This window comes from Chelonoidis abingdonii, chromosome 11, assembly GCF_003597395.2.
Source record: "Chelonoidis abingdonii isolate Lonesome George chromosome 11, CheloAbing_2.0, whole genome shotgun sequence".
NCBI classification, from domain to species: domain Eukaryota; kingdom Metazoa; phylum Chordata; order Testudines; family Testudinidae; genus Chelonoidis; species Chelonoidis abingdonii.
The window spans coordinates 53,201,210-53,225,417 of NC_133779.1; the positions used below are offsets into that span (position 1 = coordinate 53,201,210).

A 24,208-nucleotide genomic window follows, 5' to 3' on the forward strand; every position below is an offset into this window, starting at 1 on the left:
CTTTTTTAGAAACACTTCCCTACCCTTTGTAAAAAGAGATATATAGGAACTTGGGAGATCGACACTGAAAATTGTGATGGATGGAGGTATATAAGGAGAGGAATTATGGCTAGATGGAAGGTGATAGAAAGAGGTGCTGGAGAGACTGATAGAGGGAGAAATGGACTGAGAGAGGGAGAGAGAGATGGGGTGTATGGGGATAGCTAGATAGCTAGCTAGCTAGACGTGGTGTATGGGGACAGACGGATGGCTGAATGGATGGAGGCAGTGTATGGGAACAGATACATGGATGGATGGATAGAGGACAAGGTATATGAAGATGACTGCACAGATGGCTAGAGGAGGTGTATAGGGACAGATTGATAGATGGATGGATACAGGACAAGTTATATGGCTGGATGGATAGAGGAGGTGTATGTGGATGGATGGATGCATAGGTGCAGACTCAGTGGGTGTCTGGGGTTAGAGCACCCATGGAAAAAAAATAGTGGATTCTCAGCACCCACCAGTCACCTGCCCATGAGCTGTCCAGCAGTCCCCCAATCAGCTGTTCCACAGTCCTCCACCAATCAACTGTTCTGTGGCTGGCCCCGATCAGCTGTTTGGCGGTGGGTGGTAGGCGGAGGTGCATGGGGGAGGAGGAGGAAGTGGAGGCGGGAAGAGTGAGGACGGGGCCTCAGGGGGAGTGGATGAATGGATGGAGAAGGTGTATGGGTATAGATTGATGGATGGAAAAAGTGGATGGATGGGTGGAGGAGGTGTATGGGTGTAGATGGATGGATGAAGTGGATGGATGGATGGATGGATGGAGGTGTCTGGAGGGATGGAGATCTGGATGGGTGAACGAGATGGATGAATGGAGGTGTTTGGAGGGATGGATAGATGGATGGATGGAGAGGGTGTATGGGGACAGACGGATGGATAGAGGAGGTGGATGGATGGATGGATAGATGGAGGTGTATGGGGATGGATGGATGAATGGAGAAGGTCTATGGGGACAGATGGATGGATAGAGGAGGTGGATGGAGGTGTGTGGGGACAGATGGATGGATAGAGGAGGTTTATGGATGGATGGATGGAGGTGTATGGGGACAGATGGATGGATAGAGGAGGTGGATGGATGGATGGATGGATGGAGGTGTGTGGGGACAGATAGATGGATAGAGGAGGTTTATGGATGGATGGATGGATGGATGGATGGAGGTGTATGGGGATGGATGGATGGAGAAGATGTATGGGGACAGATGGATGGATAGAGGAGGTGTATGGATGGATGGATGGAGGTGTATGGGGATGGATGGATGGAGAAGGTGTATGGGGACAGATGGATGGATAGAGGAGGTTTATGGATGGATGGAGAAGATGTATGGGGACAGATGGATGGATAGAGGAGGTGTATGGATGGATGGATGGAGGTGTATGGGGATGGATGGATGGAGAAGGTGTATGGGGACAGATGGATGGATAGAGGAGGTTTATGGATGGATGGAGAAGATGTATGGGGACAGATGGATGGATAGAGGAGGTGTATGGATGGATGGATGGAGGTGTATGGGGATGGATGGATGGAGAAGGTGTATGGGGACAGATGGATGGATAGAGGAGGTTTATGGATGGATGGAGAAGATGTATGGGGACAGATGGATGGATAGAGGAGGTGTATGGATGGATGGATGGAGGTGTATGGGGATGGATGGATGGAGAAGGTGTATGGGGACAGATGGATGGATAGAGGAGGTTTATGGATGGATGGAGAAGATGTATGGGGACAGATGGATGGATAGAGGAGGTGTATGGATGGATGGATGGAGGTGTATGGGGATGGATGGATGGAGAAGGTGTATGGGGACAGATGGATGGATAGAGGAGGTGTATGGATGGATGGAGGTGTATGGGGATGGATGGATGGATGGATAGAGGAGGTGTATGGATGGATGGAGGTGGATGGATGGATGGAGGTGTACGGGGATGGATGGGGGGATGGATGGAGAAGGTGTATGGGGCTATATGGCTGGGTGATGGGCTGGAGGAGGAGCAGGTGGACGGGGACGGGCAGCCCGTCTCTCGGTCTATGGCTCCGTGGCTATGGAACGTTCTCCCGCGCTCGGACGCGGCTCTGCCCGGGACGGGGCGGCTCCAGGCTCTGGATCGGGGCGCTGTGGGGATCCGGGGCTGGGGGGGGGCCCGCGGGCCCGAGACCCCGGGCCGGGCTGAGGGGAGCGGAGCTTTCGGGGAGGTCCGGCGCGGTTGCCGTGGCAACGGCCGGGAAGCGGGGGTGCCTGGGAAGGGGAGGACACAGACACACAGACGCGCACAGCTCCGGCTGCAGCTGCGGCTGGATCCCGGGCGCTCCCCGGCTGGCTGCGCGGCGGACCATGGGCGCGCTGCGGGCGCCCGGCCGCGGTAAGTGATCAGCACCGGAGAGCCGGACAGCTCCGTGCGCCGCCGGCCGGGGCCGCGGGGGCGGGCATTGGCTGGGGAGGAGGCGCCCGATCCCCCCGCTAGCCCCTGGGGCTGCTCACACTTGGCGGGGCGGGGGGAGTGAACAGCCCTGCGGGAGGGGGGATGTTTGCACCGGGCCCTGGGGAATGGGGTCCCGCGGGGCTGGTTCATTTCTCAAACGCGCTGCCCGCCCCTTTCCCCTGGTCCCGACTCGCCCTGACTTCAAGGGTCACCCAGCAAGTGGGCTCACCCGGACTCCGGATCCAGTCGCTGCCGTTTACACCTGGGGAGGAAGGGCAGGTGTGAAACTCGGACCCGGTGGCGTTTTGTTCCCACCGTGCTGGTAAGTGACGGGGCAAGGGAGGGTCAGCACTGCCCGCCCCCGCGATCTGAGGACGCTCTGATCAGGAGCCCAACTGTGGAAGCCATGGGGTGGGGGGGTAGGCTAAATTTACCCTCCCTCCCCCGTGGAGGCTCAGGGAGAGGGTCTAGGAGGGCGCTCAGGGCTAGGAAGTGGGACTGGCAGAAGCACCAGGCACAATCTCCCTCTCCAGCGGGCGCCCAAGGACACATCTGTCAGATCACCCTGGGGTGGGGGCAGCCTGGGGCTATGGCTTTGCATTGCTCCCAGCTGGGTGGTGACTGGACGGGGGAGGGGGAAGGGGTCACTCTGGATGGGGCCAGCATCCCTCTAGGTGGAAGCTGCAGCTGAATCAGCCTGCAGGAGACTGAGCAGGGCTTTTCTGAGAGCCCCAGGCCTGTCGAGGGGAGGGAGGGCCCATCAGTGAGGGTGCTAGCCCAGCCTGCAGGTGTCCTAGGTCCAGGTTCCCGCTCTGCCACAGACTCCCTGTGTGGCCTGGGGTAAGTCTCTGTGCCTCAGTTTCCCAAGCTGTGCAATGGGGGTGATAGCCATGTCCTGCTGGGGGTGGGGGTGTAGTGAGGCTAAATACATTAGAGATTGTGAGATGCCCAGATACTAGGGTAACAGGGCCCGCTGTGTACCTAAGACTGGGAGCCTGAGGGTGAGGTGCGTGGCCTTTGCTGAGTTCTCCCTGGGCAGGCAGTGGGGGAGAGGGCTCTCCCCCTCACTGGTCCAGGATACAGAGGTGGGATATTCTGTTACAGGTCCCACTCTGATGATGCAGCGTAGAGCTCCTGAGGCCAAGCTGAGGAGGAAAGTGCCCAGGCTGCAGGTTGGGTGCGGGCAGTGAAGGGGTAAAGCTCCTCTCTGCCCACCCCTCATCCTGGCACAGCTGGTCCCTCTCTCCAGTGATTTGGAGCAGTCTGGGAGCTGCTCTAATTTGTGCTGGCTGCACACAGCTGAAAGCAGCAGCATCCCAGTCATGCCCCATTACTGTTGCTTTGCCAACAGCAGGGAGGGGGAGTGGCAGGGGATCCTCGATAGCTGTTCTACACCACCCTTACCCTGGGCAGTCTCCTGAGCTGGTTAAGATGGGTGGAGAGTGGTCAGATTCTACCAGCCACGGAGGGGGTGAAATGACCAGCCCACATGGGAAGATCTAGCTCTGGGAGCATAGATCACACCCTGCTAAAGTGCCTAGGCTGGTAGGACCCTCCCACAGCATGGTGAAGCGAGGTCTATTGTTGTCACTACCCATGTAGTTATGTCTTCAGTCCTTAAAGCACCCCAGATTCTTTTCTCAAACAATAGAGCACTGAGGCAGCCGTGGGGAGCCACTGGCATGGGGTTCTATTCCCTGCTGTTCTTGGGCGAGTGACTTCTCTCTGCCTTTTCTCTGCCTCAGTTTTTCCCAGCTGTGAAATGGGGACAATGGCACTTTTTTTCATAGCACTGCAATGCCTAGAGTCTCTAACTGAGATCAGAGCTGCATTGTGCCAGACACTGCACAGAGTGAGACGTGGTTCCTCCCCCAAAGGGCTTGTAGCTGAAAGAGACAAAGGCATGGTGAAAGGAAGGGTCTCCATTTAACAGATGGGAAACTGAGGCACCAAGCAATCCTGTGACTCTCCCAAGGTCACACAAGGAGTCCATATCAGAGCTGGGAACTGTACCCTTAACCACAAGCCCATCCGTCTTTACTAAGTGCCCTGAGGGCAACAGATGTAAAGACCTAGGTAATATATGGTTTGGAAATTTTTCAGGCAGTTCCCTGTGCCCACATGGCTGCTTCCTAATGGGTAATTAGCAATAATGACTCCCTGAAATGTAGGTCCTGGTCCAAAGCTCCTTGAAATCCACAGAAAGACTGTGGGGTAGCCCCATGGGGTCAGGCTTTCCAAGGCTCAGCTCCCACAAGAAGCCCCCAGCACCTGGCATGCTGAGCACCTCGGATGATCTTCCCTCTGTGCTGGACTTTCCTTCATAACAAATTGTTGCAGTTTGAATCCCGAGTGGGCAGCTCTGCCATTTTCCTTTAATTACCCAGGAGACTTTGCTCCTTCTAAGCCAACTGAGCCTGTACTGGGCAGAAAAAGTCCCCCAACTCCCTGAGGTCAAAGGGCGGGATGGCTTTGTAGGCTAGCAGCAGGCTATGCTCTGGCAGTCAGGTCTGAGGGGGACCCCTCAGGATTGGGGCCTGGATTTGTAGCTCAGAGTCCCCCTGCTCGGGTTGACTCATCCTGCCTTCTTTCCTAGCTAGATAAACTGACTAATTCCAGGCACGCTACTAAAGGCCGTTTCCAGTAGGTCATCAACACCCCCACTTCTGTCTGCTGCTCAGTCTTATTTTTAATAATCCCAGAACATGCTTCACAGTCCTAACCCTGCGTGCTCCCTGCTTGTCACTCTCAAATCGTGGGCTGCTACATCATCCCAGGAGGGGCGGTGGAACTAAAAGACCAGAGAGGGGAAGACGTCACAGGGGGAGTCAATGACAGAAACAAGAATAGAACCCAGGCGTCCTGATTACCAGGGCACTGATCTGGAGCTAGTGAAATTCACCAGGCCGTTGCTTTGCATCTCCCCAGTAGCTAGCCCATGACTGCTACTAGCTGGTGGAGTTGCTCCTTTAGCTCAAGCGACAAGGGGCAATGAAGCTGGGGTGGCATTTTCAGAAGTGCCCAGCGGTGGCCCAGCTTTGCACCATTAAATTAATAGTAAAACTCCCCCTTACTGCCGAGAGAGCAGCATGAAGCCAGTGCTGTGTGCTTTTGAAATTCCCCCCTCCCCATTACAGCTAAAGGTCCTGGTTCTAATCCCCCCAAGGACGTATAAAGAGGGTCCTTACTCAAGGGCTTACGTCTTTCTCTGTGCCCAAATTGTCAATTTCCCTGGTACACTGGCAGCTGTCTCATCCCCCTCCCATGGGGCTGGGTCCTGCACTGCCTCTGTGTACAGTACAGAGAAGGGTGTTGCTACTTGAATGTACTATAAGATCTTATCATCTCTCCCTTCATTGGTTCAGAGCCCACCGTGGGTAAAATCGCCGGCTGAGTCTCTGGCAGACGCTGCTTCCCAGCCGCCAATCCCCAGAAAAAGACACATGGGGTTGAATAATATTGATACAACACAGCAAACCTCAGACATACCTAGGGAAAGCTGCATCATGGGGCTAGAGCTGGGCCGTGGGGCATGAGTCAGGCGAATGCATGTGAGATCAGTCACCAGCACATTTCATGAGATCCAAATTGATTGAAGTGCTTTATTTTGTGAGATTTTGGGATGCTCAACCTTTTTCCCATGGAAGCCTGTGAAAATAGTGAGAGCATGTTTGTGCTCAAAAATTCATGCTCACAAGTAAGGGTGTGCGTGTTTGCGTATGTTTGTGGGTGTGTATATGTTTTGTGGTGTATATATACATATCTTGTGTGTGTTTGTGCTATTGTTTGAGTATGTGTGTGCCTGAGTGCTGTGTGTGTGTGTTTATTGTGGGTGCATTTTGTCTATCTTTGTATGTGTCTGTATATTTTTGATTGTATATGTTTTGCTCATATGTGTGTGTTTTGGGTTTGTGTGGTATGTCTGGTGTGTCTGTGATTGTGTGTGTGTTGTATGTCAATGTATGTGTGTGTGTGTGCACCCTAGTGGTAGCAAATTCTACTGCATTTAGCACAGGGTTGAATATTTTACCAGTGAGGAAACTGAGGCACAGAGTGGTAGTGGGTGGTAGCACATGAGACCTGACTCTGGCCCTGACATATTTGCCCGAGGCCAAGAGCCGATGAGTGTCTGAGCCAGGAGCAGGACCCAGCGCAGTGCACTGGGCTGCCTCACTGCTGGAGGAGCCATGGCTACACGGGGACACAGACCCTGACACTATGGGGTGCTGACCTCTGTGGGAATTGCAGGTCCGAGCACCTCACAGGGCCACCTCCTAAAAGATCTCGTTGCCCCAGGGCTTTGCAGATGGTTTTCCTCCTCAGACTCTTCTTTCCTGCCCCACCACACCCATTTCAATTGGAGAAGTCACCCGTCACCTTTGTGCTGCCAGATATCCAGCTTTCAGTTAGCGTTGCTGTGCGCTGTTCTGCAGCTTCCACAGCACTCCCCAAAGGTGGCTGCATGTCACTGTTGGGCAAATTGTTCTAGCGGATACCCAGTGCGTCTAGACCAACTCTCAGTGTGTGTGTGTCTAATGGAGGCTGCACTTCGCAAAGTTCTGCTGGCTTTGTCAGGACTGGAGCTGCTTTAGAAGTGTTACCACGTGTTATTTAGGCTGGGCCAGTAGTGGCCACAATTGCAATGGAATTGCCAGTAGCGGCTTTTTTTGCAATGGAATTGGTTGCAAGTAATCAGTGCTGTGAAAGCCTGGTGGCAGAGGCCTCCCAAGGACTAATGGAAGATGATAAGTAATGTGCAGGGGGACAAATGCTGAGGCAGCGGCACGGCACCTGGGTGCTTTTGTAGCATAAGAAGCACAAACAGCCGCATTATCTTCATATGCAAAGTCAATATTTATTACCAAGGCCCTGAGCCAAGCTTCCCCAGCCGCCTCAGCTGGACTCTCCTAGTTATGAAAAGCATGGAATGAACATTAGATGCTATGTCCTGGAGCTGAGTTCACTGCATGGCAGAGCATGCTGGGGAACTTGTGGTCATCCCCTTTCCCCTCCCAGCAGGGAGTGCTGCTGTGAATCAGGTGCCTGGGCAGAGGTCAGGATGGAGAGCCCAGGACAGGCATAGCGAGGGGATCAGGGCTCAGAATTGAGGGGAACAGGCAGAGCTCTGTGTATGTGGAGCTTATGGCTAAGATTGCAGAGGGCAGGCTTTGAGTTGGGATTGAGGGGCACCAGCAAAGCTGTTGGTGGGAACCTGAGACTGGAACAGCAGGGGTTCTGCAAACCTGGATTTAGGAGCATCAGCAGAGCAGGAGTGGGGGTGTCAGGACAGGAATAGCCGAGGTGCTGGGGGTTAGTACCACGAGGCACCCCCAGTATTCCTCGGCTCTAGCCAGTGATACAAGTCCCTTGTTGTCATGAGTGTATAAAGATTCCCTGGCGCTGGAGTCTGGAGGATTTGATTGACATTTGCTCCTTCACAGCTTCCCCATCACTAACTCGCCTGCGCGGTGCCCAGGACACTGGGGCACGGTCCCAGATTGGCCCTGGGGGAGCCATGTCTTGAATGCTAGATGTCAGGATGCTCTGCAGGGGACAGGGGGGCTTCTGGCCCTCCAGCGAGGCTTATGGATCTGTACTTCACCGTCATCTGAAGAGACCGGGAGGTGCGGCTGATCACTGCGTCGCACCAGAGAGTGGAGACCTGGAGGGTGGCTGGTGGGGTGTTCTCTGGAGCCCTGCATGGAAGTGGAAGAGCCAGTCCCCCAACGCTACTTGGGGGACTTGGAGACTAGACAGGCGTCCCACCCCCTGCCCTGCCCCTCTGCACGGTGGGATCTTGCAGCTCCCTGAAGCTCAGAGAGGGAGAGGAGACTTTTCCCGGTAGCAGTGACTGAACCCCAAGCAGTCCAAAGGTTGGGTTCGCGTCTGTCTCCGAAGCACTTTGGTCTGGAAATGGCACAAGGTTCCTGCTGAGATGGGTCAACTTCTCCAGGGCAAGGACAGGGGGCATCAAGGCCAAGTGAGAATTGACTGAAAATAGAAAGGGGTTGGAATCTGGGCCAAAGATTCAGCTGGCTCTGAGTCCATCCAAGCAGCCGCCTCCTCACAGAGCAGTAAGCTGCAGCCTGAAGCCCTGTTGCCATCCGTGAGGCAGCAGCTTCCCTCATCACTGCCCCAAGAAGATAAAGGGTCTACTACTGCTGCTGCTGCTGCTGCTGCCTCAGGGAGCCCTCCATTAGCTCAAGCAGTAGAGACCTGTGCTTTTGGAGATGAGGAACCAGGGTTCCAACCCTAGCTCCTATTGTTGCAGTGCAGATGGGGGCGCTGAGCCAGGCTTGCAAGGAGAAGTGGGGCAAGGTGGCTCCAGGTGTGAGCTCTGGGTCCAGGCAAGGCTGAATTGGCTGCAGTCAAGTGAGAGATGTTAGCAGGGAGGGAAGTGGGGGTGCATCTGCTCAGCATGCGCCTCTCCTGAGGGAGCCCCATCTCCGGAGGATGGCCAGTGAGGAGCACTCCTGAGCTCACGCTGAGCAGAGAGGGGCTGGGAGGACAGACTTACAGCCAGCTAGTGGCCCCTGGATGGTTGTGACCATGGCTCACTCCAATCATGCAGCCTAGTGGTACCAGCAATCTCGTTGCCTGGATCCTTGTCACAAGGCTGAGATCTCCAGGCCTCCCTCCCTGCAGAGAGGTTGTTATCCTCCCTTCTCCCCACCCCATCCCACCGCTGCTCTCAGCTCCCTGGGGGCTGAAGGGAGTCCTGCTGCAGGTCAGCTCTCTGATGAGGCACTCAGCCAGGTGAAGAGAGACAGGGAGGGTGCCTGAGCTGTGATTTGAGGGAGTGGATGGAAGGGCTCTAGACCTGGATGCGCAGCTGATAATCCCCTCTCCTGTGCAGCCCAGCTACTTGGGCTTTGCCCAGCCCCGCCCCCGTTCTTCAGCTTCCTCCGCCCAGTCATATGAAGAGTTTCAGTGAGGCTCATGGGACCCGGGAAAGATCCCTCTAGCTGTGGCCTTGTTAGGTCTCCTGCTAAGCAGCCTTGTCACTGTGTGGAGGGGAGATGGCTGGAAAAACTCAGGAACTGCAGGAATTGGTGCTGGTGATACAGTAGGGGGCACCCTCCCCTCTGAGCCCCTGCTGATCCCAGTGCAGTGACAGGGACCATTGTGCCACAGGCACAGGGGGAAGGCACAGGGGAGGGATGCTGTGTAGGAACATGAGGGGATCGGTGTGTTGCAGGGAGCAGGCGTGTTCAGCAGTTCAGAGGGACCCAAACCTCCCCACTGTGTTACTGACCTCTGCAGTCATTAAAACAGAATGGTCTTAATTCCCTCCTGCCTTGCTCCCAGTGTGGCTAGTGGACAGAGCTCTAGACAGACCCTTTGGAGATTATTCTGGGCTCTGTCACTGGCTTGCTCAGTGACCTTGGACAAGCCACTTGGCCTCACCGTGACTCAGTTTCCCCATCTGTAAAACGAGGATAATGATACTGACCTCTTCTGTAAAGTGCCTTGTAACTACTGGTGAAAAGCTCAATGTAAGAATGAAGTGTTCGCCATGGATGTTGTTTGGTTGATTTTCTGCAGGTCACTGGGCTCCAGGCGTCCTAGTCAGTTTCACGGTTTTCTTTCTGGTCAGTTTCACATCCTGGTTCTCTGGCACACCAGCCCAGAAATGCTGTGCTGTGGGTCTCATATTTCTGTTTGTGCTGAGCTAAACCCTGAAGTTTTTATCCAGTTCTGATGCAGGTTTGTTTTTTTTAATCCCTGAAGTTCAACAGGAGTTTTGCCTGTGAAGTGACTAAAACTGGATCCCCAAAATCTAGCTCATTAAAGCTTATCCCCCCCCGCATTTACAATATCTACATTTTGGGCCTAATTCTAGTGGACACAGGCCAAGGCAGCTTCAGTCAGTGGTTTATGTGCTCTCTGATGACTGAAAGTCAGCTGCACCTCATGACTGCTCCATGGGCTCAGTGCAATGAGTTTGTAGGTCTCAGTTCAATCCCCAGAGCTCGGTGATGGGAGGCACCCTGCATTGGAGCTTCTTTACATCAGCGTTGCATTTTGATCCGTATCCACATCACAGAAGCTGCTGTGATGAATGACCCCCTTTTCTGAGCTCTGCAGGAGTGCTCCAGGAAGCAGGACTCCAGGGACCCTGGAGATGCTCTCCCCCAGTCCGAGAGGAGATCAGCCTTGCCCCAGCCCTGCTGTCTCTGATCTGTGGAGAGAGGGCTCCAGTCTCACTCCCTTCAGAAGTCAAGTGGGATAACTGGGTAAATGACGTGTGCCTCTGCTCTGCAGACACCCAGACAGTGCTAGAGGATCCTAAGCTGGAACCCCACCTCCTGCTAGTCTGCTTGCTGAACAATGCCAGCTCTGTTGCAGTGCCGGCTACCCCCGGTGAGCTCCCCAGTACATTAGCCAGCACAGCCATGGGCGCTGGGGAGGGGCAGGTGGGGACTGCCACTGACTTTTTCCCTCCCGTCAAGGCTCTGCGCAGTGTCAGCTTTGCTAATATCTCTGCTCTACTCACTCCTTCCTCCACCCCAGAGCTCTCTGCGCAGCAGGATGAGCGCTATCACCCTCAGTTGCACAGAGGGAAGGGGGAAACTGAGGCACAGAGACTTTGCCCAAGACCAGGCAGCCAATCTGTGGCAGAGCCTGGGGCCCTGACCATTGAGCCATCATAGCAGTCCACAGCACAGGAGGGGGTGGCACAGAGCAATTGTGGGAGCAGCTCAGGGAAGGGAGCTGGCAGCAAGCCAGGCCCATGGAAGGGGAGCGGGACCCAAGTTGGGGCTCTGAGGGGCTGTATTTTGGGTGGGGGTTAGAAGGCAAGATCAGAAGTTGGGAGGGGTTTGGGGGGCTATGGGGAGTTGGGGGCACCATGGAGACAATCAGGATTTGAGCATGGACCTGGAAGAGTGGTTATGCGGAGTTGGGGTCACTGGGGGCAAGCAGGGGTTGGGGGTAGGTCTAGGGTTGAGGGGTGTTGGGGGGCACCAGAGGAGAAATCAGGAGTTGGGGACAGGCCTGGTGTGGGGGATTGAGAAGAATTAGGAGTTGCTAGGGGGCAGTCAGGAGTTGGGGTCGGGTCTGGGGGGGTTGAGGGGAATTGGGGGTCACTGGGGCAGTCAGGAGTTGGGCTTGGGTCTGGGGGGTTGAGGGGAGTTGGGGGTCACTGGGGGGAAGTCAGGAGTTGGGATTGGATCTAAGATGGTTGAGGAGAGTTGAAGAACACCCAGGAGAGCAATCAGGAGTTGGGGTTGGGTCTGGAGGGTTGAGGGGAGTTGGGGAGCTGCTGGGGGGCTGTCAGGGTTGGGTCTGGGGTTGAGGGAAGTTGGGGGGCACTAGGGGAGCAATCAGGAGTTGAGGGCAGGCTTGGGGAGTTAAGGGGAGTTAGGGGTCACCATGGAGATAATCAAGAGTTGACTGAAGAGCTGAGACGCCGTAGTGGGGGGTAGAGGGAGCACTGGAGGTGGGTCTATAAGTCCTCAGCATTGTAAGGGTTAAGTGTCCTTACTGGGAAAGGTGGGGGTGCATCTATTTATCCCCAGTGTCCTGCTTGCTCCCTCAGACTCTAAGGAGCTTGGCTGGGGCAGCTAGTCTCCAGGGTGCTAAGATGGCAAAGGAGAACTCTGGCTTCTCCACCATCCCTGAGACTCCGGTGAGTGAGGCGAAGCCCCCGCTCTGCTCCCGCCCGTCCAAGGCCTCAGCGCGGCTCCACAGGGAGAGCGAGCGGGAGAAGACTGAGAAGAAGAAAAGGCGCCAGCGGTACGTGGAGAAAGGCGGCAAGTGCAACGTGCAGCATGGCAACGTGCGGGAGACCTACCGCTACCTCACGGACATCTTCACTACCCTGGTGGACCTCAAGTGGCGCTTCAGCCTGTTGGTCTTCACCCTGGCCTACGCCATCACCTGGCTCTTCTTCGGTCTCATCTGGTGGTTCATTGCCTATTGCCGTGGTGACCTGGACCACCTGGAGGACCACACCTGGACACCCTGTGTCAACAACCTCAATGGGTTCGTCTCAGCCTTCCTCTTCTCCATCGAGACAGAGACCACCATTGGCTATGGTCACCGGGTCATTACAGACAAGTGTCCTGAGGGCATCATCCTCCTGCTGCTGCAGGCCATCCTGGGCTCCATGGTCAACGCCTTCATGGTGGGCTGCATGTTCGTCAAGATCTCCCAGCCCAACAAGCGGGCTGAGACCCTCGTCTTCTCCTCCCACGCTGTGGTCTCACTGCGTGACGACCGCCTGTGCCTCATGTTCCGGGTCGGGGACCTGCGCAGCTCCCACATTGTGGAGGCCTCCATCCGGGCCAAGCTGATCAAGTCCAAGCAGACCCAGGAGGGGGAGTTTATCCCCCTCAACCAGACAGACATCAACTTGGGCTTCGAGACAGGCGATGACCGCCTCTTCCTGGTCTCGCCCCTCATCATCAGCCACGAGATCAATGAGCACAGCCCCTTCTGGGAGGTCTCCAAGGAGCAGCTGGCGAAGGACGAGTTTGAGATTGTCGTCATTTTGGAAGGGATGGTGGAGGCCACAGGTAAGATGTTGTGCCTGGGGTCCCCCAGGATCATATTGGACCAGGATGGGTCTTGGGCCTGACCTAGGCTAATGCTGGTTTGGGGACAGGGTTTACCTTGAATCTGCCCCAGTCTTGCTCTGGATCTAGTCCAGATTTGGGCCTAATCCAGACTCTCACTAGTTCTTGTTCAGTTTTGGGACCATGTTTAGATTGAGTCCCTTCCAGTCTCACACTAACCTCAGTCCAGGTTTTGGGCCTGTTCACACTTTCCCAGCCCAGTTTAGGGACAAGGTTCAGAGTGAGTTCCTCCTAGGCCCAGGCTGGGTCCAGTCCAGGTTTTGGGCATCATTTAACCAAAGAGGTGGCCATCTGGCTATTCCATTTGCACCCAGAACACATCACCTACAGGGGCAGGGGCGTCCTTTATTCCCAACAGGAATCCAGCCCAAGACTTTTCCCCAGGCAGGGCTCACACTCTGGGTACTCACACTGACTGCTCAGCCCATACTCTAGGTACTCCCTCCCCAGACATCTGGCTCCTACTTGTCTTGTATCTGGGTGGGCAGTGCCTCTTAGCCTCATAGAGTTGGGAAAGCTCACCTGCCATTCCCCAGCTGGATCCACAGCAAGCAGTGTGCCAGCCTGTTACATTCTTCCCCATGCAGTCTGGTTTCCTCCCCCCACGTGTAGCCTCTTTGCGATCCAACTCCAAAGAAGCTTGTGGTTGTCTGATGCTCTGCCATCTCTGTCAGCCTCACTCCTGATCTTCGTTGGAGCTCACCTCCTGCCTCATTCCTGGTCACATATCATTCATATAGCAATGGCAGCAACAGAGCCACTTAAAGGATAACAACCTACTACTCCTGACAGCTAATGGAATTATTCCTTTACCTCAAGAGGTAGAGAGGTCTGTGCTGCAGTGCTAAAAGTGGGATCCAGGCCACTGGTACAAAACCCTCCTATAAGCCACGGAGGTAGAGGCAAAATGCTTACACAGATCATGAATACAAGGCACTGGCTCAGGGCTACGTGATCTGGGTTCAATTCTGGCTCTGCCATTTACTCCCTGTGATTTTTGGGTTGGTCACTTCCTCTCACTGGGCATCAGGTTCCCCAACTGTAAAATGGGAATTTACTGTGAGCTCTTTCAGGCGTGGACTGTATCCCTGTATATTTGTGCAGTGCCTGGTGAAATGGGGCACTGATCTCGGGGAAGTACTGTGTGCAGCACCTGGCACGAGGCCTCACTCTCAGGTAGGAACTATGCAACGCCTGGTACAATGGGGCCCCGATCTCAGTCTGGGGTCCTGATCTGGGTTATGGTCTGCAGGCGTTACCTTCATCCAAATAATAATAATATATTGGATGCATTTGAGTTCCCCGTTAGTTAATTAAAAATGAAAAAGAAAAAAAAGGGGCATCTGGAAGAAATAGGAACCCTAAGAGAAGATCATTAAATAAACAGTAATTCCTGTTTTATTCAATCAATAGGGAATGAATCACCATTTCTTTGAAGAGGTTAAAAAATTTCTCTTTTATTCTGAAGCTTCATGTCAAGCACAGGCAATAAACTATCATGCAATTGACATGAGCTCATGGTGGGAATGCATCATTTATTCCCTGTTAATGACCTGGAGCCTTTATGTAAATGAAATCTGTGCTGCTCAGGGTGCTGAGGCTTTCTGCTCTGCTTTCAGTGCTAGCTGTACTCTTCGTTGTTATGTACCAATTCCATGCGCCGCTAATCGATTTAATCAAACAGGACGTGCTCTGTAGTGAAGAGGGCTCTTTGTGTGGCAGTGGCTGTGTGGTTAAGGCACCAGACAGGGGCTCGGGGGATCTGGATTCAATTTCTGGGGCTACCACAGTCTCCCTATGTGACCCTTAAGACACATGGGTCTTAGTTTTCAGCTGTGACTAATGGCTTTGAGTCTGAGCCCGACCAAACTGAAAATCCAGCTCCAGTCATGAATTCAGACTCTCCTCCTCCAGATCACTTGTCCCTTTCAAAAATGACCTTTCTGCACCTCAGTTTCCCCATCTGTTACACTGTGGGTATTATTATTTATAGTAGGGTAGTGCCTAGAAGTCCTAAGCTCACGGCACCATCATGCTGGATGCTGGACAGCACATAGCGAGAGGCCCAAACAGTTCCCGGTTGAGACTAGACAGGCAACGGGTGGGAAGAGAATCCAAGGCACCAAGAGTGGAGATGACTTGCCCATGGTCACACAGCAGATCAGTGGCAGAGATGGGACTAAAGCTCAGGTCTCCTGAGAACCAGATCAGTGCTCTGTTCACTAGACCGCACTACCCTTTAAAGCTGGGCTAATAATGCTGCCCCCCATGGGTGATGTGAGGCTATGTTCATTGAGGCTTGTGAGGCACTCAGGGTCTGCCGTGATGGGGCCAGATAAGCAGTGGCAGATAGCCGGGCAGCGCTGCAACCTTCATTTTGTCAGGGCCATAGCAACAGTAGCCCCTGGGCACTCAGTGAATCTCAGTGACGTGACGTTCTGGGAGAGATACAGAGCGGGCACAGGTTTTATTCTAGCTGTCTGTTGGTGCAATCTAGCATCCGGAGCAAGTATTACAGCAGCCAGCACCGTGTGCCCAGCCATCTGCCCACAGACCAAGAGGCCTTTGCAGAACACACTTTGAGATCTGCTGGGCTTTGCGTTTTGATAGGCGGTTGTATGTTCAAAGCACTTTTTTGACATTCATTAACCCTCCCAGAACTGCTGTGAAGTAGGTAGCGAATTGTGATTTGTATTTCAGTGGCACATTGAAGCACCAAATGAAGTCAGGGCCCCACTGTGCTGGGCACTACACAGACCCTGACTGAGATCAGGACTGCCCCCCCATTGGGCTGGGCACTGCACAGACCCAATTAAGATCAGGGCTCCTATTGCCCCAGGAATTGCACAGACCCCAGCTGAGATCAGGGTCCCCATTGTACCAAGTGTGGCACAGACCCTGACTGAGATCGAGGCCACACTGGGTTTGACGCTGCACAAACTCTAACCAAGATCAGGGTCCTATTGTGGAGGGTGCTTCACAGACACATAATGAGACACAGTTAGTGCTTAATTTGTGCCAGGCTGAGCCCCGGCACCTCTGGACCTGTCAGTTCATAGCCTCAGCACGTTTGGACTTGGCAGCTCAGAGCCGCAGCACCTCTGGGCCTGGCAGTTCAGAGCCCTGTCACCTCTGGGCCTGGCAGTTCATAGCCCCGGCACCTCTGGGCCTGGCAGTTCATAGCCCCGGCACCTCTGGGCCTGGCAGTTCAGAGCCCCGGCACCTCTGGGCCTGGCAGTTCAGAGCCCCAGCACCTCTGGGCTTGCCATGTCAGTTTGAAAAGTAAAAAAATTGCTTGAGCCCAACACCTAATTGCTTGAGCCCCGGGACTTCTTTCATTACAAATTAAGCACTGGATACAGTCCCTGTCAGGAAATGCTCACAGTCTGACTAGACAAGGCAGACACAGTGAGGTGATAGTCTCACCAGGATATTGGTATGGAAACTGAGGCACGGTGAGGAGAAGGGATTTGCCCGTAGCAACACAGTGAGACAGCAGGACTAGAATCCAGGTCTCTAAATTCTAACCCAGAGACCATGTCCCAGTCATCTAAACACTGATGTAAGCAGCCAAAATGGCAGGCAGTGTGTTCTAGCGGATAGAGCACTGGACAGTGACTCAGGAGACCTAGAAACTCTCTCGGCCTCTGTCACTGTCCGGCTGGGTGACTTTGGGCAGCTCACATCACCACACTGCCTCAGTTTGCCCAGCTGTGAAAGGGGGATAAGGATCCTGACTTGCTCTGAAAGCTACAGAGAAGTGCTTGAGAATTGCACTAGGTCTCATTATTATAGTGTCAAATCCCAGGCTTTCTGTGGAAATTTCCCAGTGTCACTTCAGCTCAGAGTGAAGACGAAGTGATGGCCTCAGCAGCAGCCCAGCCTGGCTGCTCTGCTCTGCTCTGGGCAGCCCAGAGATGATTAAGGACAGGATCCTGCCTCCTGGGGATTCGTTAAAAAAATTCTCCCCACGCCTCATCTTCCCAGGGCTCACAGCCTTCCTGTTCCTTCTCTCTCCCTCGTCTCTTCCTCCTGGACATGGGAACAGCAGCTTTTATTTTTAAACCTTGTCCTCTCCCGGCCATGGGGAGTTATGTAACCCTTCCTTTTAGTGCAACGTTCGTCACCACGGCAACCCGGGGCCATGCCGCCAGTGGAGAATTCTGCCTGTTGGCTGGCTCTGAGCAAGTGTAGGAACAGGTCAATAGCAGATGCATCCCCTGGGGGAGAGCTACGTGCCTCCCTCGTAGGAGGATTGACTTGGGGATCAGCCCCCATCTTCTCCAGCCCTGTGATCCTTCTGGCAAGGCTACAGCTGCAGCAGGACTCTTATGGAACAAAGGCAGTAGGCTGTGAGAGAAGCAGTGTGGGTGAGTGGGTAAGCCACTGCCCTGCCCTGGGAATCAGGAGACCCGAGCTATGCCACACACCTGCCGTGTGACCTTGCGCAAGCCTGTGCCTCTCAGTCCCCTCCCGTCCTGTGTCTATTTTGTCTATTTGCAGTGTCTTCAGGGCAGGGATTGCCTCTTGGTAGGTGGACGTACAGCGCCTAGCGGACCAGAGGGCCATTGTTGGATGTTACAGTGACATTACATTATCATCATCATCATAACGATCCTACAAAACTGTCCCTGAAGGTTCTGTTTAAAACAAGTTGCATCATTACCCCCCATTTACAGATGGGGAAACTGAGGCATGGAGCAAGGAAGGAGCTTGTGCAAGGTCACACAGAACCTGAAGGTTCTGTTTAAAACAAGTTGCATCATTACCCCCCATTTACAGATGGGGAAACTGAGGCACGGAGCAAGGAAGGAGCTTGTGCAAGGTCACACAGTAAAGAGCTAGGAGCAGAACCTGGATCTTCAGAGTCCCAGGTCTCTGCTCTGTCTTATGGACTATGCTGCTTCTATGCCCTCTGACATGGGGACACAATGAAACAGGGTTGTCGTTTTGGTGCACCTTGGTGGGATCCAGCCAGATGAATGGAGCTGTGTATGCCCATGCGGATGCCCATGACTGTCAAATGGCATCGTTCTGCAGCCATTAAACAGCACTCCCGCCCCAGAGTGAGGGTGTTAGTTACTATGGAGCAAGGGGGCAGTTGCTCCCCCAAACTTGGTTCCCCCCCGACTTTTCATAGGTCTGTATATTCCATTATCTCTTCCACTCCCCACCCTGACTTTGCCAGCTACAATATAATCACATATCATGTTCCATATGCTGACACAACATGGCCCCACCCTGGATGTTTCTGAAATGATGCCTCTGCCTCAGAGGTGGTTGCATTTTGCTGGTGGGTGAAGTGACTATTGCATATGTACAGGATTTAAATTTCACACGAAGGCGCATGATTCGCCAGCTGGGCATTCCAGTTATTATTGCTAATAGTTATCAAATGAGAGGGGGAAGATCAGTCAGACACACGGCAGCTGGATCCTTTCTGAACACTCCATTCCCAGGGATTATCCATCTCTCTGGCCAGGTTTTGATCTGCCCTTTGAAAGCAAACCAGCAGCCTGTATTTTGACCCTTCCCAGTGGGCAGTGTCTGCAGGCAAAGGGGCAGCCTCTGTGCCAAATATAAGAGGTCCCAGATACTATGGTGACGAGTGCATTGGAAACGCCAGCTAGGCTGGGGACGTGGTTGCAGAAGGGAGCTGTAAACAAAAAGGTGCATGGCACATTTGCACCAGTAGGTGGCACTGGTACTTCACTGCTGCTCCATGATGCGCTTATGATGCCCTCTCCCTATGTGCCCTGCAACCAGTGTAGGGGCTGAGGGTTGATGCCCTCTCCCTATGTGCCCTGCAACCAGTGTAGGGGCTGAGGGTTGATGCCCTCTCCCTATGTGCCCTGCAACCAGTGTAGGGGCTGAGGGTTGATGCCCTCTCCCTATGTGCCCTGCAACCAGTGTAGGGGCTGAGGGTTGATGCCCTCTCCCTATGTGCCCTGCAACCAGTGTAGGGGCTGAGGGTTGATGCCCTCTCCCTATGTGCCCTGCAACCAGTGTAGGGGCTGAGGGTTGATGCCCTCTCCCTATGTGCCCTGCAACCAGTGTAGGGGCTGAGGGTTGATGCCCTCTCCCTATGTGCCCTGCAACCAGTGTAGGGGCTGAGGGTTGATGCCCTCTCCCTATGTGCCCTGCAACCAGTGTAGGGGCTGAGGGTTGATGCCCTCTCCCTATGTGCCCTGCAACCAGTGTAGGGGCTGAGGGTTGATGCCCTCTCCCTATGTGCCCTGCAACCAGTGTAGGGGCTGAGGGTTGATGCCCTCTCCCTATGTGCCCTGCAACCAGTGTAGGGGCTGAGGGTTGATGCCCTCTCCCTATGTGCCCTGCAACCAGTGTAGGGGCTGAGGGTTGATGCCCTCTCCCTATGTGCCCTGCAACCAGTGTAGGGGCTGAGGGTTGATGCCCTCTCCCTATGTGCCCTGCAACCAGTGTAGGGGCTGAGGGTTGATGCCCTCTCCCTATGTGCCCTGCAACCAGTGTAGGGGCTGAGGGTTGATGCCCTCTCCCTATGTGCCCTGCAACCAGTGTAGGGGCTGAGGGTTGATGCCCTCTCCCTATGTGCCCTGCAACCAGTGTAGGGGCTGAGGGTTGATGCCCTCTCCCTATGTGCCCTGCAACCAGTGTAGGGGCTGAGGGTTGATGCCCTCTCCCTATGTGCCCTGCAACCAGTGTAGGGGCTGAGGGTTGATGCCCTCTCCCTATGTGCCCTGCAACCAGTGTAGGGGCTGAGGGTTGATGCCCTCTCCCTATGTGCCCTGCAACCAGTGTAGGGGCTGAGGGTTGATGCCCTCTCCCTATGTGCCCTGCAACCAGTGTAGGGGCTGAGGGTTGATGCCCTCTCCCTATGTGCCCTGCAACCAGTGTAGGGGCTGAGGGTTGATGCCCTCTCCCTATGTGCCCTGCAACCAGTGTAGGGGCTGAGGGTTGATGCCCTCTCCCTATGTGCCCTGCAACCAGTGTAGGGGCTGAGGGTTGATGCCCTCTCCCTATGTGCCCTGCAACCAGTGTAGGGGCTGAGGGTTGATGCCCTCTCCCTATGTGCCCTGCAACCAGTGTAGGGGCTGAGGGTTGATGCCCTCTCCCTATGTGCCCTGCAACCAGTGTAGGGGCTGAGGGTTGATGCCCTCTCCCTATGTGCCCTGCAACCAGTGTAGGGGCTGAGGGTTGATGCCCTCTCCCTATGTGCCCTGCAACCAGTGTAGGGGCTGAGGGTTGATGCCCTCTCCCTATGTGCCCTGCAACCAGTGTAGGGGCTGAGGGTTGATGCCCTCTCCCTATGTGCCCTGCAACCAGTGTAGGGGCTGAGGGTTGATGCCCTCTCCCTATGTGCCCTGCAACCAGTGTAGGGGCTGAGGGTTGATGCCCTCTCCCTATGTGCCCTGCAACCAGTGTAGGGGCTGAGGGTTGATGCCCTCTCCCTATGTGCCCTGCAACCAGTGTAGGGGCTGAGGGTTGATGCCCTCTCCCTATGTGCCCTGCAACCAGTGTAGGGGCTGAGGGTTGATGCCCTCTCCCTATGTGCCCTGCAACCAGTGTAGGGGCTGAGGGTTGATGCCCTCTCCCTATGTGCCCTGCAACCAGTGTAGGGGCTGAGGGTTGATGCCCTCTCCCTATGTGCCCTGCAACCAGTGTAGGGGCTGAGGGTTGATGCCCTCTCCCTATGTGCCCTGCAACCAGTGTAGGGGCTGAGGGTTGATGCCCTCTCCCTATGTGCCCTGCAACCAGTGTAGGGGCTGAGGGTTGATGCCCTCTCCCTATGTGCCCTGCAACCAGTGTAGGGGCTGAGGGTTGATGCCCTCTCCCTATGTGCCCTGCAACCAGTGTAGGGGCTGAGGGTTGATGCCCTCTCCCTATGTGCCCTGCAACCAGTGTAGGGGCTGAGGGTTGATGCCCTCTCCCTATGTGCCCTGCAACCAGTGTAGGGGCTGAGGGTTGTTCCTGGGATTGAATGGTACTGGCAGTGCCCCAGTGGGGTGGGCATGAAGCCCGTAAACCATGGTCTCCTGCTGTCGTGTGTCACTGATTCTCTGGCCCTAATTTTGGAAGCTGATCATCTTTTCTTTCCACGTACCCCTTCCTCCTTCCTCCCCCGCCCCATCTCAAGGCACTAGCACAGTGGGAGTTTCACCTCCTTACGTCCTTTTTGGACCCCATAAAGCTCTTCCGTGGATCCCGATGGAGCCTGCGCTCTGTCCTTCAAGAGGGTGGGCCAGGTTCCCTCTCCGAGGAATTTCAGCATTAATTAGGATCCATGTATCTTTTATCCAGGCTGAGGCTTGGATGCTTCGGTCGATCATGATAATACAAGGCTAATCCCTCTGGATGGCTGGAGTGAATGAGAGTGTAAGAGGAATGGATGGCAGCACCAGGCCATGCCAACTAGCTGACTACATGATGTGCACACAGCAACATAACCTCCAGCTCCAAACAGCCCCCCTCCCCATTCTCCTCTTTCACTATCACCCTCTCATGTACTCTCTTCTCTCAATTATTTTTCACTCTTTTTGATCAATTTCACTTTCTCTCACTCCTTCAATATTTCTCCACTTTCCCATTCTGCTTTCAGACTCTTTCACAGTTGTTTCTCTTTTCTCTCACTAGTTCTTTTTCTATTCTGTCATCTCTGCTGCTCACAATTCAAGAAGGATGTTGATATATTGGAGAGGGTTGAGAAGAGCCAAGAGGATGATTGAGGGATTACAAAACCTACCTTGTGGTCATAGGCTCTATGAGCTCAATCTAGTCATTTTAACAAAGAGAAGGTTAAGGGATGACTTGATCACTGTTTATAAGTACCTACATGAGGACTAAACATTTGATAATGGGCTCTTCAATCCAGCAGACAAAGATATAACAAGATGAAATGGTTGGAAGCTGAAGCTAGATAAATTCAGACAGGAAATAAGGTGCACATTTTTAACAGTGAGGGTACTTACCCATTGGAACTGTGGGGGATTCACCATCACTGGCAATTTCTAAATCAAGGCTTGATTTTTTTTGTGATAGATTTACTCTAGTTCTACTAGGAATTAATTCAGGGAACTTCTATAGCCTGAGTTATACAGCAGGTCAAACTAATCCCTTCTGGGCTTAGAATTGATGATTCAGTAAGTCTTTGTTCTCTTCCCAAGGGTTTTATTACAAACCCAAACCCAGTCCCAGATTCCCCACAAACCTGTTGGGGGCTTGTCTACACAGGAAACCAGTATCAGTCATACCACTATTATTGTACTTGGACAGTTAAAAACCCCTATAGTTATACTGGTGTAACTCGCCATGTGGACACGAAGTACTTCAGTACAAGAGTGGTTGTTGTTTGGTTTGTCTTGAACCCCCTTCCCAAGTGACATATGCTAAACCAAAAAATACCCCTCTTATACTGAGATAACTATACCCATTTAAATTCACCCCTTAGTTTTCTCCCCTGGAGGCAAGTCATGTAAATTGACTGTCAATTAAGTCAAGATAATTAACACATTTGCACAGGCTGGTCTGGACTCTCCCCAAGTGCTTGTTCCAGGACACAGATGTTTGTGATGAGTCCTAGAACCAGGCAACCTCAGTCCTGCTATGGGAGTTGAGCTGAAATGCAGCAGGGCCTTGCAGTTTGGGTTCTATTCTGTCCTACTTCTTATCCCACATACATCATTGCTGTGTCTAGAGATTGGATTTTTAAAGGTGTTTAGGTGCCTAAGATGCAGATAGGAGCCCAATCCCCTGAGGGTGGGCACATTATATTGATATAAATGAGCATATTCCACTCTAACTCCAGGTCATAGAATCATAGAATATTAGTGTTGGAAAAGACCTCAGGAGGTATCTAGTCCAATCCCCTGCTCAAAGCAGGACCAATTCCCAACTAAATCATCCCAGCCAGGGATTTGTCAAGCTGGGCCTTAAAAACCTCTAAGGATGGAGATTCCACCACCTCCCTAGGTAACCAATTCCAGTGCTTCACCACCCTCATAGTGAAATAGTATTTCCTAATAACCAACCTAGACCTCCCCCACTGCAACTTGAGACCATTGCTCCTTGTTCTGTCATCTGCCACCACTGAGAACAGCTGAGCTCCATCCTCTTTGGAACCCCCCTTCAGGTAGTTGAAGGTCGCTATCAAATCCTGCCTCATTCTTCTCTTCTGTGGACTAAATAAACCCAGTTCCCTCAGCCTCTCCTCATAAGTCATGTGCCCCAGCCCCCTAATCATCGCTGGGCTCTCCAATTTGTTACATCCCTTCTGTAGTGGGGGTCCCAAAACTAGACGCAATATTCCAGATGTGTCCTCACCAGTGCTAAATAGAGGGGAATAATCACTTCCCTCGATCTGCTGGCAATGCTCCTACTAATGCAGCCGTTAGCCTTCTTGGCAACAAGGGCACACTGTTGACTCATATTGAGCTTTTCGTTCACTGCAATACCCAGGTCCTTTTCTGCAGAACTGCAGCTTAGCCAGTCGGTCCCCAGCCTATAGCAGTGCATGGGACTCCTCCGGCTTAAGTGCGGGACTCTGCACTTGTCGTTGTTGAACCTTACCAGATTTCTTTTGGCCCAATCCTCCAATTTGTCTAGGTCACTCTGGACTCTATCCCTACCCTCCAGCATATCTACCTCTCCCCCAGCTTAGTGTCATCCATGAACTTGCTGAGGGTGCAATCCATCCCATCATCCGGATCATTAATGAAGATATTGAACAAAACTGGCCCAGGACAGACCTCTGGGGCACTCTGCTTGATATTGGCTGCCAACTAGACATCGAGCCATTGATCACTACCTGTTGAGCCCGACAATCTAGCCAGCTTTCTATCCACCTTATAGTTTATTCATCCAATCCAGACTTTTTTAACTTGCTGGCAAGAATACTGTGAGAGACATTATCAAAAGCTCTGCTAAAGTCAAGATATATCACGTTCACTGCTTTCCCCATATCTACAGAGCCAGTTATCTCCTCATAGAAGGCAATCAGATTGGTTAGGCATGACTTGCCCTTGGTGACTCCATGCTGACTGTTCCTGGTAACCTTCCCCTCCTCCAAGTGCTTCAAAATGGATTCCTGGAGGATCTGCTCCATGATTTTTCCAGGGACTGAAGTGAGGCTGTCTGTAGTTCCCTGGATTCTCCTTCTTCCCTTTTTAAAAGATTGGCACTATATTTGTCTT

The 24,208-nt window shown here is 53.4% G+C and overlaps 1 protein-coding gene across 1 annotated transcript in view; it reads left to right on the plus strand.

The window, feature by feature from the left end:
• The first annotated feature begins 2,360 nt into the window (after positions 1–2,360).
• KCNJ9 (potassium inwardly rectifying channel subfamily J member 9) overlaps positions 2,361–24,208 on the plus strand; it is a 28,624-nt gene continuing 6,776 nt past the window's right edge. The window contains exons 1-2 of the mRNA XM_032796323.2: positions 2,361–2,403; positions 12,005–12,983. Coding sequence (XP_032652214.1) covers positions 12,050–12,983 — 934 coding nt within the window. The 5' untranslated portion in view covers positions 2,361–2,403; positions 12,005–12,049. The remainder of the gene's footprint in view (positions 2,404–12,004; positions 12,984–24,208) is intronic.